The following is a 20,991-nucleotide window of genomic DNA, read 5'->3' on the forward strand; positions in this document are numbered from 1 at the left end:
GAGATAATTCCTATTATATATGGCACACAGTGGATCTGGTCTGGATAGATACCAAAGAGCAGGCTAGGCTACCTCAATCCTAACACACAAAATTATTCTAAACTGCCTTAGAAATGGGCTTTTGTTTTTCCAGTGTAAAACAACTTTGCTACCCAAAACGCTGATAGTCGGGTACAGAACACAAGAAACATTCCAAGAAAACACACCTAGAAAAACCACCTGGATGAAATGAGACTTTTGCTTTAAAAAGGCGCCATCTTGTGGAAGTTGTGCTCAGCAATCAGTGAGGGGTTAATTTAGTTTGTAGTCTGAGTGCTGCAAGGTACAGTTACAATACAATCTCACATGCATTGAGTATTGTCTGCTTTTATCTACTTACCAGAAATTGATTAAGCACGTTGACTAAGAAAGGCCAGGGTTAATATTAGGGATATAACTGAGCACAGAATAAATGACATTTGCTGTGAACAAACACAAAGGCTTCTGCTGTTATTCAAACTGATATTCCACCAGTGGTGTGCCTGGTATTCCTGCACCTACCAAAGGAAAACTGCAAAAAGGGAAGAGCTGAAGCGAGTGTATGTCACTCCAACAGACCAGCTGAGATATCAGGCAGAACAAGAAAATAGCTCCTCATCCATGTCCAGTCCAAGGAGCTTTGATGCCCCCAAACATGTGAGCTGCTTCTGGCACCCAGCCACTTTGAGCCATGGAGGTGTGATTGCAACCAACTGTTCTGCAACACAAGTACTACATTTCTTGTAGGAGCGCCCTTTGTTTCGTTTTGAGTATTTACAGTTACTGGTATCAGTCCTGAACTTGCATCTCCCTAAGCTAGAAATAAAAACTGACAAATTGTGAACCTACCTGTAATCTGGATAACTCCACAATGCGGCTCATAGACGATATGGACACGAAGGCTTTCCAGCCTGATGGGAATTGGCAGGAAGACTGAACGGTCAAAGATGTAGGACTGATTTCCTCTCCAGGGTCCACTGTGAACCAGGCATGGAAACATCCACTATTTTGTCCCAAGGCAAAAACAAGCCAGACACTAGTTAGAAACATATAGAGATTTCACCGCACATCAGGGAGGGTGCCCAGAATTCTTTACCAGCATCACAGAAATCTGGTTTACAGGTAAGGCAATATCTCCTTTACTAGCCATGCAGTGCCAGCAACAGAGATGCCTGGACTATAATCGGCAGGGACCGTTTAATGAAAGGGAACTAAGGAAGCGATGGGGAAACCTTTTCTGAACCTCAGCATTATGGATCCTATAGCCAAAGGCTGATTCTGAGGAAGCCACCACATCGAGTCTGTCGAGCTTGGTGAATGGACAGAACCCCAAAGGAAAGACGACTTCCTCAGGAGCTGCCTTGCACATTTTCATGACAGATGTGGCTTCCCCCTTGGCTCAGGATGAACAGCTCTGGTTGAGTGATCCCTGACGGCAGCTAGGCAAGGAAATCCAGCTGCTTTGTATGCCTGTGGTATGCGGATCAGACCCCTCTGGCCACAGGGTTTTGCTAAGGAGGTGGCAAAAAAGTCTGTCATATTCCAGGCCATCCGTCACTCTGTCAAGTCCCAGTGTAGCGCCCAAAGGAAGCCTAAGGCCAGGGTAAAGTCATTCCTTCTGGGGACAAGGGCTGGAGCAAGAAGACACTGGATCGACATTCTGTTCCATATGAAATCTCATCCCTGTGTGGGGGAGGAAACCCAGTGCAGTCCTCAGATTAGTCCTTGTACAAGGTCATCCAAGTCTCTCATGCTTCAAGAGGGAGCACTGAGCTTTCCCCCTCTTCCGGCAGAGGAGTCAGTAAGAGATGAATAATTGGGAAGGTTTGAGGGGATATGTTCCAAAATTTAATTCGGGCTCTTGGGTGAAGCGACTCCTCTTGTCCTTTGATACTATGCTGACAGGAGACAGAGAAAAATCTGTGCGCCATTTTAGCGGTCACTGCTCTTAACAAGTATTTTAATTAACTTATATTCTCCCCCGCCCCCAAGAGACAACAATAAATAGCAACAATTGTCTGAAAATTAATATTGCTTTGTTTCTCTAGCACATCGTCATTTCTTCTCCACCGTTACCCAGTGCCATCGCTAGCTCTCGTCATCACGAAGGAATCTGAAGTGAAGTCAGGCTCGGAAAGGGAACTGAAGGACATCGTAGGAGGTGAATCACTCTCCCCTTGGCTTCATGCCAAATGAATCTTTTTACATGAAAACAGAGTCATTTTTTCCCTCCCCTTCGCCACAACCTAGCATAAGAAACTGAGGATGGAGGTGTTCTGGCAACTGCATCCTCACCCCAGTAAAGATTTTACAAGCTCAGTGCTGCCCTCAGCGGAGCTGACAGCTGTAACTGCAGGCCGAATTTTGCCTTCGAGGTGGAACTGGGTAAGCAATCCTGAGCTTGCCCGACTAGTATGCACTTTTACAGCTGGGTGGGCAGGGCAGTGCTAACTGGAATTCAGAAATAAAGCGGTATTAACCTACTTCTGTGCAGCGTGTAGGAATAGGATGGGAACTCCTATTGCGAGCCCTCTGTCATAAACAGATAGCTAAGGGTTAATGTCTCTTTCACCTGAAGCACCTGACCAGAGGACCAATCAGGAAACCGGATTTTTTCAATTCTGGGTGGAGGGAAGTTTGTGTCTGAGTCTTTTGTCTGTCTGCCTGCTGTCTCTGAGCTTTGGAGAAGTAGTTTCTGCTTTCTAATCTTCTGTTTCTAAGTGTAAGGACAAAGAGATCAGATAGTAAGTTATATGGTTTCTTTTCTTTGGTATTTGCATGAATATAAGTGCTGGAGTGCTTTGATTTGTATTCTTTTTGAATACGGCTGTTTATTCAATATTCTTTTAAGCAATTGACCCTGTATTTTGTCACCTTAATACAGAGAGACCATTTGTATGTATTTTTTCTTTCTTTTTATATAAAGCTTTCTTTTTGAGACCTGTTGGAGTTTTCTTTTCTGGGAAATTTCAGGGAAATTGAGTCTGTACTCACCAGGGAATTGGTGGGAGGAAGAAATCAGGGGGAGATCTGTGTGTGTTGGATTTGCTAGCCTGATTTTGCATTCCCTCTGGGTGAAAAGGAAAGTGCTTTTGTTTCCAGGACTGGGAACGGAGAGGGGGAGTCACTCTGTTTGGATTCACAGAGCTTGTGTTTGTGTATCTCTCCAAGAGCACCTGGAGTGGGGAAGGGAAAAAGGATTATTTCCCTTTGTTGTGAGACTCAAGGGATTTGGGTCTTGGGGTCCCCAGGGAAGGTTTTTCAGGGGGACCAGAGTGCCCCAAAACACTCTAATTTTTTGGGTGGTGGCAGCAAGTACCAGGTCCAAGCTGGTAACTAAGCTTGGAGGTTTTCATGCTAACCCCCATATTTTGGACGCTAAGGTCCAAATCTGGGACTAAGTTATGACACCCTCATTCTACTTAGTCTCCATTTTAGAGGCTGCCAGAAATCAGCCAGAGCAGCACTGTGTATGTAGCTAGGCCTGGCTTGTTTGGTTGTGCTTGGTATACACATGTATGTGGACCTGGCTGTGTCCAGGTGGTTTCTTTACATTATTTGCATGGTGTGAAGAGCAAGAGACCCACCCTTTTGTCACTACAGCAGGCCAATGAATAGGAGTCTGTAAGATGCCATTTTTTTTATACACTCTCTTTCCTGATCACACCCCTTTTAAGATGCTGCTAGTGAGTTTCCATCCCCATTAGTCTAAAGGGCTAGCTCTCTTCATGGAACTGCCCCAGCCATCCACTTTGTGCTTTATTGCCTACTTCGGCTCTCAAATCAAATATAAAGCTACAGGAACATGGAATGCAATCAAGATGTGAATCAGCAGCAATTCAACAGTAACAGACACATGAAAGAAACACCTTCTGACAAGTCCTGTTTCAATAATCCCCAAAAAATCAGCACAGATAGTCCCTGATGGCCTATCATTTCTCTCCCAACTCCCCTTTACATTTGATACATTTGTCTTCTTCCATTGAACCTTCCCTGATCAGAAATAAGTCCCAGGCCTTAAGTATTTATCAAAGTAGAAAAGGAAGCCATATTCCCCTCGTATAACCAGTAAACAGCTTTCTAAGGGGCGCAGCTATACCCGATTCCTTCACACTTAGCACACCTCTCTCCATGTCTCACCTAACTGTTATATTCCTTTGGGGGCTGGTTTTAATAGTTACTTCTGGTTTTACCAAGGGGTGCTGCATTCGGGATAGCCATAAAGGCCCAATCCTGCGTGGGGAGATATTTGTGCTCCAGAGCTCCCCTCACTTCAGTCAGACCCTGCTTCAGCACATGGAGTGAATTCCACAATCGGGGCTTTGACACAGAAATAGTCAAGTCTCCTACTACAGGAGACTCCTGCCGTTAGGCTTGTGTGAGCCACTCTTCCACTAGTGCTGAATAGAAAGTCTACAATGGCAATTTTGGCTTTTGAGCAATGGTAATATGACTATAAATCAATAAAAGCCCTCAACAGTTTAACACATCTATCATGTTATCCCATCTGTATGAGAGAATCTGTACACTGACTTGGTTTAATTAGGGCTTTAAAGTTTAGCTACCTTAATAACTAAGAGGGAGGCACTTAAGAGCAGCGATAACAGCACACTTGCTTTGAACACAGCATGAGTTACACATCACCCATTTACTGTCAGTTTCCTTCTGAGGTATGTCACTGTGGTGTTCGCAGCCACACTGAAAAGCCCTGCCCAACTTCCTGCATCCTCAGCTCGTGGGAGCTGAACTCACTCACGTATGGCTACGCCGTCTGGCCACATAGCCCGTGGCTCTTTGTACTGTAAACTGAGGCACTTCGGTTCTTTCACAGTGAAGTGTGAGAGAACTTGTCTGCCCTTCTGCGCACAGAGGACTCTCAGCCTGCATCCTCACTGCAAACTGAGCGGCTTACCAGCTCTGGCCTGTACCCCAAGCTGGCGAGCCCCACCAAATGCCGGTGAGACAGTTTTGTGCATGGATGTGGAGGGAGGGGGCTATTCATGGCAGCACCCAAGGAAGAGGCAGAGTCAGATTAGAGTGAAGACATACCCCTGGTGCGTGTTGGCCTTTACACTTACTAATACCTAGCTTCCCCGCTGGCCTGCAGCCCTGACTACTCCAGTTTCCCCTCACCCCTTTGGTTCAAGCCATTTGCTACCCTCCTGTTTGATGTCATCCACCAGTTTACTCATGCTGAGTTTCAATCTGATAAGGCAAGACAGGAAGTAGCCACCAAGGGTAAGAAAGCTGCTTGTTTGTTAGTCAGAAGAGGCTGCAGAAAGTGTTACAAGGAACTGGAAACATCACTGCCTACAGAGTGACATACTTCTTCCCTGTAACGAACGCAGCTGTAGTGTAAGACACGATGATTTGTTACATTTCAGAATAGGCCATTTTTGTTCCCTTTGTCCATGAAGGTATTGCTGAGACACAGATCCAGCGTGCGCCTGGATTAGCCAAGGTGTGCACCTCTGAAGAGGTGAATTTAATTCTAACAGCTATTCACTGCTAACAAACATCTGAGAGCACCATTGTAAATAAGCGTCCCAGTGGTTCTGCTTGCTCTCTCATCAGTGCAGTTTATGCCAGGTATCCATGCAATGAAGACCGCACAGGCTATTTATTCTGAACAGTTCAAAAGTGAATTCTCTCCATTTCTCTCACTACAGTTCCCCCCTAGGGAATGGGCAGTGTCCCCTTCCCTCTCACTAATGGAGCAGTTGGAGATGTAGGGTACACAGTACTGTAGTCTTATCTACACGAACTTCTAGCAGTACAGGGTGATGGGACAACATTAGCTAGTGCAGATAAGGGTCAGGATCCCAGCTGATTTTGACTGGCCTACAGAAGTCATGAGGTTGAAGCCACCAATATGCCAAGTATTTGTGGATTCCTAAAGCTTTAATGTATTCAGATGAAAAGTTGTGTTGGAGTTAAAGTGACAGAGGCAAACAACTGCCCTATGATGCTCAGTAGCCAGAAGACTTCTATTCACCAGTGATGCAGGCATAGTATTTTGGGGTGAAATGGGGGAGTCTGGGCTTCTGCCACCTCCTCTTGAGCAGCACGCAAGCTTCCGAGTTGAGAGACTACACTGTAACGACGCCCTCCCCTCCTGAGGATGAGCTCCAGTAATGCTATGGCTAAGGTGATGCTACTACAGAGCTTGTAACCATCAACACTGGCCATCCACTGGACCTATGGATTGAAAACCTTGACAAATCAACTTCCCTCCTTGCAGTCATTGAGATATTTACACAGCTAACAGGGGCTATGAGCCATAAAAAGTGAATGAGATTTAGTCTGATAAGACATACAAGTGGCTAAGTCCACTAAACAAAGCATCAGGGAAGATTAACGCTGCGCAAAGCTCCTTAGCTAAGGGAGGTCTGCCTAAGGTGTATGCATGGTACATCCCCAGAAGTTTGCTTTTATTTAATGCTTTATATCAGAGAAGCTTGAATTGCTTTCAATTCATTAGTAAATTTACTCTCACACCATCTCTTCCAAGGGAGGGGGAGGATGGCATAATACCCATGTACAGGACTTCTGCCCTTTAGTGGCTCTTTCAGTGATTCCTCCCCCAACCCCATCATAGTAAGTCAGGGAATAGAGTCCACAGCCCCTGCCACCCAGTCCTATGTCAGCCAAAACAGTCTTCCTCGCTAGGAATACACAGTTCTTTACCTCTTCAGTCACTTACAGACACGCAAACTACTTGGGCCCCTCAGGTGCCGATGTACCCCCATCTTGCAGGTAGGGAGACAAAGCCACTTTCCTTAAGCCACCCCAGCAGTCAGTAATATAGACAGACTATACAGAGGTGCTGGAGCAGTCTCTATAATTAGTACACGTTAAAACCACTAAAAGAAGAGATGTTGAACCCCAAGTATGAGAATAACGTTTATGCATTAATCCAGCCCTGCAGAACAGCCACTTGTAAAATCAAACAGTGAGCCCATTTTGGTAATACAGATATCTATTTTATTAAAAAAGTTACAAACAGGTGGACCGTAGGGTTGTCTTACAAAATGACAAGAATGAAATCTATCGGAAAAACTTTTTACAAAGCATTATAGGTAATTGTTCAATTTTTGCACTTGTTATTCCAGATTTCACCTCTCACTGATAAAGATACAGTACATTAGATATATGATGTTAGGTTACATTTTATTTGTAGAGCCCTACTGCAGTGATTTGAACAACTCCTAAACAGATGCCATAGTAGAGACAATACATATATTGCATTTATTATTAGCTTCTTATTCTAATAAGCAACTTCACATGCAATCTACTGAGGAAGCCTAAAAATAACTTTTGGTCCCTTTTTTCAAAGTGTGCTGAAGAAACCATCTATCTCATTTTCCCATCCTTATCACTCTAAGCTAGTTCAAGTCAAGTTTTTTTTTGCTGAGGTCAATGAAATGAATACTTTTGTTTGATAAACTACCCATAGAAAAGAACCACCAACTGATATCAACCCAACTTTTTTCCCCTTAGACAATGGAAAACTAAGATCTTAACGATTTATGTTTATTTCCTATTACTTGGTATATCTTCTAAAAGACCAACAATCACCACTTAAATCTACTTTGAATACAGGGTTTGGTTTAATTCTGGTATTAAAGTGCAAACCTAAATATTAGCCTCGGCCTGTTTATAAAAGTTTGTATAAACAGGGAAAAGTGTTTTAAGTAACCACACAGCAAAATTAGGTGTTCTGATATCAAAGCAGAAACCATAGAAAATTTATTCTCATTGAAATTAAAATTCAACACTAAGAACATAGTCAAAAAAATCTTAATTTCTGCTAAATACTGTAAGTCTTAAGATCCTGTGTTCTATTAACCCAGTAAACCACATGAACGTTGAGATACTATACTGGTGACTTCATTTGCAGTTTTGTTTGCATGCCATCATCCACAATATATTTAGTGAATTTTAAATTGCTTCTCCTCACATATCCATCACTGCTTTTACTGGAGCTATTACGGGGAAAATGTATACTTATATTTATTAGAAGCGTGTTCAAATGACTAAAGCTGGGCTCCTAAAAACCTAGAACTTTGGTGCAGTAGGTAAGCTGCAGTTATTAAACTTCTGCAAAACAAATTACACAGTTTAAACCACCACTAGAAAAAGCTCTCATGTATGCAATAATTGTTAATAAAACTGAACAAAGATTTCATCTGCTCTTTATACATTTTCATTCTGCTTTAATACCTGTGTTATTGTTAAAGTTTTCAAGTATTCAGACAAAATGTTGAACAGGTAAACAACATGGAAGGCAATGGCTGTTTAAAGCACATTTGCAGTTAATATCACTGAAACCTGGTGCTTTTCCCCTTGTTACACCAACTTTGTCTCTAACGCTAACTTGTTTACGGGGGGAAAAAAACAACTAAAAAGCTATTTGTGACAGTGCAAGAAAAACGTTAACAAATATTGCTTTAAAATATTATTCAGAAAGACAATTAGGAATTATAAAATGTAAGATCATTTTATTTGCATTAGATTTACAAGTGCAGAGGTCCACTAGATGTCACTTAATGTGCTGGGCAAACTTGAGCTAACTCTGGTTAGGCATACAACCCAGTTTGGAGGATACATTGTCCCTTTTCAAAGGCATACTGAAGCAGATAATAAACAAGCAAATTTAGAAACTTAACAGAATGGAAAAACATACTACTTCATTTCAACACATAAAAAGTCTGAAACCCCACAGTATTGCGAAGTAAGAACACATTAGCTGGATGCTTGATAGCCCATTTCAAATAATCCCTATTGTCATATCAGGCCAATTACAAATACACTATCACAAACTCCATATGACTGAGAAAAGGGATATTACATCCATACAACGTAAGAGGTGTCTTCAGTATCTTTTCATGACACTGTCACATGTAAACATGAAGTCTCAAAGTATTGACCAACTACATTGTAGGAGAAAACTTTGCAAATAGAATTAAGCATTGATGCGAGGTAATATACAGAAGTAACCATTTGTTTAAGGCTCAATTTATTCTCCATTAAATCTTTTTTAAAAGGCATTGAGTAGGTAATACTGAGTTTAAGTATTTAATAAATACAAGTTCAGAAATTGATTAAAGAAATCAATTAAAATATTAAAAATGAATTCTTGCATATTAGCCATTAATATGAACTTAGAAAGCTAGAAAAGGAAGATAAAGAACAGATTTTAACTTATGGTAAACATGCTAAGCATTCCTGTTTAAGGTCTGTGGATCTTGAAGGCCACTGACCTTATGCACTTAGATGTATGGCAATGTGCTGTAATAGAGACAGGTTTACCAAGGCTCAGCTCTGCAACCTGGTCTGAAAGAGTTCTCCAAAGCAGCATCTGTGCAAGTTTCCTCTGAGTTTTATCTGCAATTTAGACCAAAAAAAGTAGTGAATAAAAGCCATATTCAGATTTACACATCTTTAAATCAAGTTAGCTTTAGTTAACAAGTTAACAAAGAGCTGGTGGAAATTTGCTAACATTTTGACCAAGGACCAATTTTTCCACAGAAGCTTTGGTGAAAAAAAGAGTTCCTGTTTTTTCAAATGAGCTCTATTGATAATGGAAGGCAGGCTAGCAGGCATTACCTAGGTTTCTATACTGTGCACCTTATGAAGCACCTTATGAAGATCTAAAGGAATAACTGAAGAATTTGAATTAATTCTCTACATAGGTGACATATGCTGGATTCAACCCAAAACATGCTAAGATAATATGAAGCAGTTGTGTTCTAGGTAAACACTTACTCCTGGGAAAATTCTGTGCCACTGCACACATGCAAAATTCAAGTCTGGTGCAGAATTCCCCCTCCTGGCAGAAAACATTTGCCCAGGAAGTGTTGCAGTTCCACCTTTTTCCCGCCAGAGGCCACTGTCGCACCAGAACAGCCAGCTGAGCGGCAGTGACAGCTAGCAACCAATGGTGTGAAGCCAAGTTAGGAGGCAGAGTGGGGCACAAGGACTGCTGGGGGGTGGTCACAGACTGGGGTTAAGAAGGGGTAGTGGTGGGGGGACAGACTGGGGCATGGGCTCAGGAGCTAGTGAGGTGACAGCATTAAGCCAGGGGCTAAATAGGTGGGGGGCTCCAGGGTCACGGGGCAGAGGAGCCTGACTGAATGTGAGGGGCTCGGGGTCAGCCAGGGTCTGCATGATGGAGGCTCCCCACCTTCCTAACAATCCCTCTCCCTCCCCAAAAGAAACTGTTCCATATTTCTCCCACCCACACCCAACAACCCTCCAGGATCACTCCAAGGCTCCTTCCCTCTCCCTCAGCTCCTCCGTTACCACTGACTCCCCCACACCTTTGCACTGCTTCTGAGGGGTGCGAATAAATACGTTTCTGATAATAGTTCAACTGAATTACTCAAAGCTCTGTATTAATATGCCTAGAAAGGAATTTATTCGTCAAATTTTTTCCAGAATTTGTATTTTTTAGAGATATACTTGCTGACAGGTATTTTAAAATAAATTATCAAAACAAATGAAAGTGGTGTGATTATATTGTGTTATTTTGACAACACACAACATGCGGAACTTTGAAATATTGTGCACAGAATTTTTTAATGTTTTGGTGCAAAATTCCCACAGGATTAAACGCTGCCAGACAGAAGACACTAGCTTGTTCATTTCCCCAGCAGAAAGGGCCTTATAGTATCATAACACGGACGGTGATGTTAGATTTTCCATAAACCAGGAAGTCAAACCAATCTGATTTTCAATAATAGGACTCTGATCAATACTAAAAAACCTCTTAAACCACCAAGATAAGGCTGTTTCTTAGGATGCAGGATTGCATGTGTAGCTATTCTGAGTCACATGTACAAACAAGTTTATTAAGTTTGTCAATGCAGGAGACACAGCTACCAAGTCCATAATATCCAATACCTAACTGCTATGTCTTTGCACCCTTGATGACCTGTATTTTAGACAAACACTTGTCAGGGATGGTCTAGATCAGGGGTTCTCAAGTTGGGGGTCGGGACCCCTCAGGGGTCGTGAGGTTATTACATGGGGGGGGTCACAAGCTGTCAGCCTCCACCCCAAACCCTGCTTTGCCCCCAGCATTTATAACGGTGTTAAATATATAAAAATGTGTTTTTAATTTATAAGAGGGGGTCACACTCAGAGGCTTGCTATGTGAAAGGGGTCACCAGTACAAAATTTGAGAACCAATAGTCTAAATAATACTTAGTCCTGCCATGAGTGCAGGGGACTGGACTAGATGACCTCTCGAGGTTCCTTCCAGCCCTACGATTCCAGAATTCTATTTTTGAGTATCAGAAAAAAAGTCTTTAAAATACAGTTATAGTTACAGAGACTAAGCCTTCCTTTGAAAGGATCCAGGAAACATGTAGGAGCATAATTTATTGTATAACACAACAGGAAAACACTATTTGAAGTTTTCAGGGAATTTTCAACATGGAAAAATGTTTCCGGTTTTGAAAGATGTTTCTCTTTAGGGTGTCATGACCTTTCAAGTTTTCACTTTATCAATTCAATTGACAGTTGTAATAAAAGAAAACACATTGGAGATCACATCACATTGAGTCCTACAATGGGTAAGTGATACTGGACAACTAGGAGCTCTGCTCAAAGCTTTCACAGCTCAGGTTGCAAGAAAACTTAAGTGAACAACATAAAGAGCAGAGCTCTTTGGGAATTAAGTGCTTAGTCCCCCAGGGACTAAAAAAAGTGAAAGCCTGATTTATCAGACAAGTGCTGTACACTCAGACCCCATATTCATGAGAGAAGTTTTCAAGCTGTTTCCCTACTGTTGCTAACAATGGTGCTGCTCTACCACTTTTAGCAATGCTGAGAACCCTACTGATAAAAGGGCTGGCAGCGGCCAGCTGACTGCTAACAGGGAGTCTGTTAGACTTGCATTGAGCAGGAGTACAGGACACATTAAGAATGTCAATAACAGACTATTTACAATAGGGCTCCTGATGCTGGCAGAGCTGAACTGGTGATGGCCAGGGTGGCACATTTTTAGAAAGTAGCCATAGCGTAGAAAGGGCTCCAGAGTGAATAATCAGCCCTGAGATAGTATTTATAAAGTGCCAGTCAGGGACTTGGACAAGAATTTAACGAGCAAGTATAACCATTAATATTTTCTAAGATCTGCATGGGAAAAGCAGGTTGGGTGAGTCTGACAGTTTACCAAAGCTGCATAGGCCAGAGGACTACTTTTCTAGAGTAGAACAAATGCGCACACTTGCAAATTTAAACTCCAAGGAGATGTTTTCCCCTCACACCTAGGTATGCACATAGCTCCAACTAGCATTATGTTATCCAAGCATGAGGAGGGGCAGATGACTAATCAAGAGTTACTGCTGAGATCACTCACCATAAAGTACTGCACAGATTCAGAATACACTCAGGTTATGCAGATAACATTCAGTATCTTTGGTAGTGGAATAAGTTTGTTACATATCTGGAGGAAGTTTCAGAGAAAAGATGGACTGTCAAATTGAGGAATCAAAAGAGCAAGAGCTACAAGTTGATAAATTAAGTGGCAGCACATCAAAACTAGATATTCATCTAAAAAACCTGAAGGAATTTCATTAACATCTGCTACTAAATTAGAGGAAGGGGGTGTGTGCAAAAGATAGTATGGAATACTAGCAATAGAATATTAGGAAACTGGAGACCAGTAAATGTCACCTTCAATGCCCTATGAACTGGTTGAAACAATAATTCAAGAAAGTGTTTGAGAAGAACATGATCTGAAAGGACAAACCAGAATGGTTTCTATGAAGGAAAGCCCTGGCTCTCCTTTTTACTAGAATTATCTACTACTTTCTTGACGTTTGAAGAACAGCAGATAATTTGGACTTACCCTCTAGTGAGAAATGTTGTCTACTAAGAAAACCAAGAAGTCACAGAGTGAAGAAGTAAATTCTGTCATGGATTATTAGAAACTGACTAAGGCAGAAAACAAGTAATATGAATAAGTGATCAATTTTCATCATGATAAAAGACTTTCAGTGGGAATCCACACCAGGAAGAGAGAGAGGAACAACAGAATTGTAAAATTTGCAAGTGACATTTTAGTTTAGTCAAGATTAAAGACTTTCAACTTCAGAGGGAACTAACTCAGCGAGGTCCATGGTCTTGTGCTCACCAGAAACCCTGAAGAGGTGAGCAGACAGCAGGAGAGATGAGATTCAGTGTCAACTAATGCAAGGTAGTACATACTGGAAGGAATCATCTGAACAAAACATACATACTGCTGGGTTCTAAACAGACTAATTGTTCTAGAAAGAGAGGTGAGTGTCACTGACCAGCTCAGTGTGCAGTAAAGATCAGCAAAAAAAGGAACAGGATGCTGCGACGTAGAGTAGAACAGTGGTTTCCAAGCTGTGATCCACACCCCTTTGCCAGAAGAAAGAAGCTGCCACGAAAGGTTGCAGTTTTATAAAAGAGTAGCTACCACCTGCTTCTGCTCATCTAAGATCCGAAAGCAATTATCCCTAGGATGAGAGACAACTGACAGAGGAAGCTGTCAGCTGCCACCCTCCATTACAACATACTGGATGGAAATTTGGTATCCAAGCTTGTCATTAGGCCAAGGAGATACTGGACCCTAGGAACCAGGAGACAAGGGCCAGGTGGTGGGAGCCAGGGATGCAGAAAGGATCCAAGAGCTTGAGCAACAGGTGAGACCATGGAGTCCAAGAAGAGCCCGTGAATGGAGATGGTAGGGGAGAGGGAAGAAGGCACCAGAGCAAAGGGAGTATTGGATCGGGACATGGAGGGTCCATGAATATTAAAAAGACAATGGGAGAATAGGGAAAGATGAGAACTTCGCTTTGCCAGAGCTGGAGAGATTGCTTGTGTGGGGCAATTATCACCTGCCCCTTTGCAAGGAATACCAATAGCTTCTTGAGAAATGTAATTGCAAACAGAGAAGATCAAGAGGACAGGTGGTTCAGACTGAAAAATGCATGGGAACTCCTGCAATAGAAAATAGTATAATGGCATTATATAAGTCAATAGTACAGCGTCACCTTCAATATGATGTTTAGATCTGGTTGCCCTGCCTCAGGAGAGAGAGACGGCAGGATTTAAAAGGAATCTGGAAATGGAGGATGCAAAAAATTAAGAGGCACAGAAAAGCTTCCATGAGGGGAGAGATTGAACATTGGGAATGTTTAGAGATAAGAAATGAAATGGAGCAAGATTAGCCATCAGAATTCACTGCCTCTAGGTATCGAGCTCAAGAACTTAGCAGGATTCAAAGGAAGATATCTATAAAGTGAATACTGTGGCTGTTCTCATTAGCTATGGGCTTTGCAGGTTTTTTTAAAACCAGAAATCCTGATGTTTTAGGGGACAAGCCAACAACTGATTGATGAGATTAGGAAGATCCTCTAAGCATCCACTATGAAGTTTCATAAACAATCCCCTGAAGCATCTGTGCTGGCCTAGATGCCTAGAACATTGGCATGTTCTGATGTGATATGCACTTCTGACTTGCCACACCAGAACATGACAATGGCATGCAAAGTAAAGCCAATAACGTCATCCTGACAACTACAGCTGAGGGTTCATTGCCTGGAACTCATATGGGAAGTAGTCATAAGACTAGCTGAACCATCTGGTTTGTTTTACTCAAAATGAGACTAACCCAGCAGTATTTTGAGTCAAAATCAAAGGTAGCATTCTGTAGATTCTCTATTCAATTCTGCTCTGTCAGTCCAGTGGTCAGGGTACTAACCTGGCACCTGGGTTCAATTTTCTGCTCCACTAGACTTCTAATGTAACTGTGAGCAAGTCAGTCTCTCAGTGCCTCAGTTGCTCATCTGTGAAATAGGGACAGTGAAACTTCCCCACCTCACAGGAGTTTTGAGGATAGAAGTACATTAAAGATCGTGATACTAAATAGTGGGGACCACAAAGGTATCTTAAGACAGACATCACATTACACACTCACAACATGCTTTATACATGTAATGCAGTGGTTCTTAACCTTCACTGCAACGTGCAACCCTTTGGTTCTCAAAATATGTTCTTGTACTTCTTAAACCTAAAAAATATGTTCTTACGCCCCTTAAGACTAGATATATTTTTGTTTGTATATTACAGTAATCATTAAAACAAGTATAATGTTAATAAATACATAGGTTTGATGAAACAAAGTAATTGTATTTATGTGCCTGTGCTTAATTTGTGTTTTCGATGATTTATCTTCTAAAAAAACCTGGCACGTTTCACAACCCCAGGCGGTGCATGCACCCCAGATTAAGAACCACCGATGTAATGGATATTAATGGAGAATTCCCTGTGCCCATACTCTTGATGTTGAGGTGGTCAAACAAACCACAACTTCAAGTACAATATTATCCTATTCATCCTCACAGGTCATTCTCCTATAAAAGAGACTCTTCGGCTAAGCGAACTTTCACAGGGATTATGTCCTCACCCCTTTCCTACAAGGTTGCTGAGTTACAGCTGCCATGAGGAAAGCAGAGGTACTCCTTATAACACTGTTGCCTGCCTCTATATATACAGGCAGCAGTGCTAGAGAGGGAGATTGTGAGCCATGGTCACTGAAGGCTAACCATAATCTTGCAAGAGAGCTTTTACCCCTGCAGAGGGGGAAATGGGAGGAAGGGGGTTGGGAGAAGCAGAAAGATAAAGGCCCTATTGAACTCACTGCACTCTTCCAACTACACCTGTGCACACAGTCACTGCGGGAGGGAGGAGTTTCAAGCACCTCTGCTCCCACAGAGACAGCCCTGCAAATTGGAATTCTCTCTTCCAGGGCACTGAGACAGCACTGACAGACTGAAGAGTGCACAAACCCAGTGACGACAAATCAAGTGTGATGTTCTGACTGCTGAAATGCAGCCACTTCTGAGGTGAGGGTCAGCCAGCCAGCAAGGAGAAACCCCTCCACACAATTCCATCTTTTCAGTTTTGTTCAGCTAGAATGCAAGGCTCCCACATATATTCTTAAATGTAAAATACTGTCAGCAGGTGCATAGGAATTCAGGCCTCCTTTGATGCTGTAAGTGCCTAACTAGTATTAATACTCAGGATATTTCCGATAGAGGCAGTAACCCCTGGTTAAGCATACTGATGTAACATACAGAGGTTATTTCACATAAAGGTGCCTATTTTTAATACATTAAGTACTCATGCTCTTGGGGCCACACACTTTCTCTCAGTAATGGTTGCAAGACATTTCAAGGTTAGACCAACTAATTTTAGAGTGCTTGTGGCAGCTTAATCTGCTCATTTAAACACAACAGTTAACCACATCAATTAATTATGTGTTCAACCCACCTGCTCTGTATGGCCATGATTGAGGTTTTTCTTTATTTTTTCTCACTGGACGATGCAAGTTGTACAACACTGATCTTGTTTTTCAGGCAGGGACGCATAGTTCATTTGTCTGACGATCTCAGCAAACAGTTCATCCACCATGGTTTTACTCTTGGCTGATGTTTCCATGAATGGACAGCCCCACTCCTGAGCCAGAGCTCTGCCTTCTGCAGATAAGACCTCCCTCTCGGATTCCAGATCCACTTTATTCCCCACTAGGATTAGAGGAACTTTTTCATATCTCTTCACTCGGACGATCTGGTCCCTCATTGGCTTGATGTCCTGATTAAACAATCCAACTGGTTAATACACTTTTAGTACTAATCATTTTTTAAAATAGTAATCACAGCTGATTGCTGTAAAAGTTAACACTGGTTCCAGGAAACAAATCACTGTAAAAACAAGTGTTTTAATAAACCTATAGATCTTATATGTAACTGAAAATAAACATAGCAGCTTATGAAAAATTCCTATATGGATACCTTGGATTTAGATTAGGGTGTGTCTAAAATTCAGAAATTTATCCTCCATCTGTAATGCACATTCTTCAGGGTACATGGCACTTCCTGTGTGTTTAGAAAGTGCACTACTGCAATGTAAAATTACCTCTCATTTCCCAGAAAACCTTTTGGTTAGGGTTAGAGCCAGTCAGGAATTGACAAACAGTTTTCCATTGGAAAATGCTGATTTGTCAAAACCAGAACTTGTTGAGATGGTTTTTTAGGTCCAGGAAGCAATTTCCAGCCACACTGAGAATAACCTGGTGGTTATGGCAATCACCATCCCAGGTGAACTCCCTAGAGTGGGTGTAATTTTCTGTGCAAAGTTTCAAAAGGTCTCAGTTTCATTCTGATGAAGAACTGGAAAAACTGAAATCTCAAACATTTTCATGGGCCAGGTGACCAGTTTTCTCGCCCAGCTCTAGTTGAGATAAAGGCAGAGTTTGTATAAATTAACTTATAGTTTTGAACTGAATCAATTTTCTGGTCCTCAGCAGGATTTGCTACAAAAAGAGACGTTCGTCTTTAAACTCATGACAGAAACTGAAGTCTACATTATGCATCCAGGTTATGTGATCACTTAGATGAGAAACTTGTGGCCAGCCTACTGCCTGTGAAAGTTAATTAAATTGTTAACTCACTAGCTTCTCCCACATAGGAGTAGCATGCCTAAAAGTGTTCACTGTGAACACACTTGGTTATGCCTAAATGACAAATTTAGATACAATAAAGACATATTTTAATAGTCTGTGAAACCCAATATTCCTATAATCTTCCCAAAGATAAAAAAGGAAGGGACATTTATATATCATACTCTTGAAAGTTTAGATCCACTTTCTCCACCACCTCTGATTTAAGGTTTTAACTTGTTACAGTAAATAAAAGTTTGCAATTTCTTGCAAGGTTCTAAGAGAGAAGCAATTAAGTGCTTGAATCTGCCACTGATAATGGAACTTCAAAGAGAGATTTACATTCACACTGTTTTGATTAAATGTGCTAAAGAAGAAAAAAAACAAGCAACTGAAGTGGAATATATTCATCCACTCTTAGATTTTTTTCTTAACTACATGCCTCAGTTCTTGAGGGAAAGCCTCCCAATTCCTGACCATAGGCAGGAGAGAAACATCCCAGCATGAGGACTGTAGTTCTTTTGCAAGGAAAATAAATCCCTAACTTGGATACAATTTATCTAGGTATGTACCCTCATCTAAGATAATGTTCAGCCTTCAACAGAAACATTCTGCCTTAGTGGGGGTGTAAAAGGTTTTGCCAAGAAGCTGGACTACACCCAGCACAAGCAACCTAATTGAAGCCAACAAACAAGTTCCAAATCCCTGTTGCCAAGTCCTGTCATTTCCCACAGATACAAGCTGCTTATTACCAGAAGCAGTTTAGGCCGGTTACAGGTTGCAGGATTTTTTGCTTCTTGTCAGTTTTTGCAATGCAAGTTTGTGGGTTGAATTTCACTTTGACATGTGACCTGTGGTTCTCATGAACACACCACTCACACAGTGTGAGCATCAGACTTACACTGGATAGCAACTTGTTATATACAGAAAGAAAATAGCCGGGTTTATTAGCAAGATTCACAAGTTATAAAGTAGTAAGTTCAGTTCAGAAAACAGGCAGCCTACCTCGGCCTTATGAGACTAACTAGCAAAATATTGCTTTTTAAAGAGCAGTGTTTAAAAGCACAACAGGTCAAATCTAACCCCAAATTTGGGATTTACAAGCATTTCTTTTTAATGATGACTTAAAACAAGTGTTTTATTTACTAGAGTCCAATGAGAATAGTTTTGCAACTCGAGTATTGTAGCATCCTGCTAGTGCTTGGTAGGTTTCAGACTCCAACAAGAAACTGCTGAACTTGTATTAATATGCAAGTTAGACACCATCAACTCAAGTTTGAATAGAGACTGGGAATGGAAGAGCCATTACACACACTGAATCTATTTCTTCATGTTAAGTATCCTCACACCTTGTTGTCAAAGTGTCTGAAATGGGCTATCTTGCTTATCACTTCAAAAGTTGTTTTTCCCTCTCCTGCTGGTTATAGCTCATCATAATTAATTAGCCTCTTAGAGGGGTAGGACAACCCCCACCTTTTCATGCTCTGTGTGTGTGTGTGTATATATATATATATATATCCTTGCTATATGTTCCATTCTATGCATCCGATGAAGAGGGCTGTAGCCCATGAAAGCTTATGCTCAAATAAATTTGTTACTCTCTAAAAGGTGCCACAAGTCCTCCTGTTCTAGTGCTTGGTAGTTTTCCTTGTCTATACAGTCAGCAAAAAGGTACCTTCCTCTTAAGGTGCTTTTGATATTAATACTACAAATCCGGGAATGAGCGACAGAGGATGGATCCCTTGGTGATTCCCTGTTCTGTTCATTCCCTCTGGGGCACTGGCACCGGGCACTGTTGGCAGACGGGGCACTGGGCTGGATGGACCTTTGGTCTGACCGAGCAGGGCCGTGCTAATGTTCTACAAACCGGGTTTTGCTAAGAGTAAAACAGCGCGTTGTGTGGTATAACCCAACAGCCCTTGAAAAATACAGAATTAGGCTCACGATGCTGATGAGGGTCTGGCCCGGCTCTTGGCTCCGCACCCCCCCTCCCCCAGCGCCGGCCGCGCAGGGCCAGGCGGTTCTCTGGCGGGGGCGGGGGAGCCGGGCTGCGGGTACCTGGAAGCTCTGCTGGTTGACCAGGCTGTAGACCAGGATGAAGCCCTGCCCGTTCTTGATGTAGAGGTCCCGCATGGAGGCGAACTGCTCGGTGCCGGCGGTGTCCAGGATCTCCAGCACCGAGGGGGACGAGTCCACCTCGATCTCCTTGCGGTAGAAGTCCTCGATGGTGGGGTCGTACTTCTCGATGAAGGTGCCCGTGACGAACTGCACGGTCAGGGCGGACTTGCCCACGCCGCCGCTGCCCAACACCACCACCTTGTACTCCCTCATGGGGCCGGCGGGCCGGGCCGGGCCGGGCGCGGGACTCACTGGGCGGGCGGGCAGCGCCGCGCCGGCATCGCCCCGCGGGGGGCCGCGCTGCTGCTACCCCGGCGCGGAGGCCTCAGGCCGCGGCTGGGCCCGGCGGCGGCGGCGTCTCCGGAGGGGAGGGGGGAAGAGAAGGTCGCTCGCGGCTGGCCCGGCCCGCGCGCCCGGCCTCACTCCATGGCCCGGCCTGGGGCCGCCCGGAAGGGTTACAGCGCGGCACCGGCGGGCTCCGGAGCGAGAGCCGCCCCCGCGCACTTCCGCAAAGGGGAGGCTGGCGCCGCGGTTCCGGGCTGGGATCCGGCCGGGGGGACGCTGAACGCCGTGACACCCCCTTTCCGCCACCCCGCCTGAGGGGACCCTGAACGCCGTGACACCGCCCCTCCCCCACCCTGCCCGAGGGGACCCTGAACGCCGAGACACCGCCCCTCCCCCACCCTGCCCGAGGGGACCCTGAACGCCGTGACACCGCCCCTCCCCCACCCTGCCCGAGGGGACCCTGAACGCCGAGACACCGCCCCTCCCCCACCCTGCCCGAGGGGACCCTGAACGCCGAGACACCGCCCCTCCCCCACCCTGCCCGAGGGGACCCTGAACGCCGTGACACCGCCCCTCCCCCACCTCGCCCGAGGGGACCCTGAACGCCGTGACACCGCCCCTCCCCCACCTCGCCCGAGGGGACCCTGAACGCCGAGACACCGCCCCTCCCCCACCCTGCCTGAGGGGACCCTGAACGCCGTGACACCGCCCCTCCCCCACCCTGCCCGAGGGGAACTTGAACGCCGTGACACCGCCCCTCCCCCACCCCGCCTGAGGGGACCCTGAACGCCGTGACACTGCCCCTCCCCCACCTGAGGGGGACCCTGAACTCCGTGACACCCCCTCTCCCCCACCCTGCCCGACGGGACCCTGAACGCCGTGACACCCCCTCTCCCCCACCCCGCCTGAGGGGGACCCTGAATTCCGTGACACCGCCCCCCCCCACCCGCCTGAGGGGGACCCTGAACGCCGAGACACCGCCCCTCCCCCACCCTGCCCGAGGGGACCCCGTGACACCCCCTCTCCCCCACCCCGCCTGAGGAAGACCCCAAATAGTGTGGCATTGCACCCCCCCCGTCCTCAGTAGCATG

General features: G+C 44.1%; 1 protein-coding gene across 1 annotated transcript; it reads right to left on the reverse strand.

Moving 5' to 3' along the window:
• Positions 1–6,979: 6,979 nt before the first annotated feature.
• Positions 6,980–20,049, reverse strand: RAP2C (RAP2C, member of RAS oncogene family). Its single transcript, XM_050965287.1, has 3 exons — positions 19,556–20,049; positions 16,330–16,650; positions 6,980–9,405 (listed from the first exon to the last, which is right to left on the reverse strand). Exons 1-2 carry the CDS (start codon positions 19,826–19,828, stop codon positions 16,372–16,374), a joined length of 552 nt encoding a protein of 183 aa, XP_050821244.1. The 5' UTR covers positions 19,829–20,049; the 3' UTR covers positions 6,980–9,405; positions 16,330–16,371.
• Positions 20,050–20,991: the final 942 nt, after the last annotated feature.

This window comes from Gopherus flavomarginatus, chromosome 8 (genome assembly GCF_025201925.1).
Source record: "Gopherus flavomarginatus isolate rGopFla2 chromosome 8, rGopFla2.mat.asm, whole genome shotgun sequence".
In the NCBI taxonomy this organism is placed as follows: Eukaryota; Metazoa; Chordata; order Testudines; family Testudinidae; genus Gopherus; species Gopherus flavomarginatus.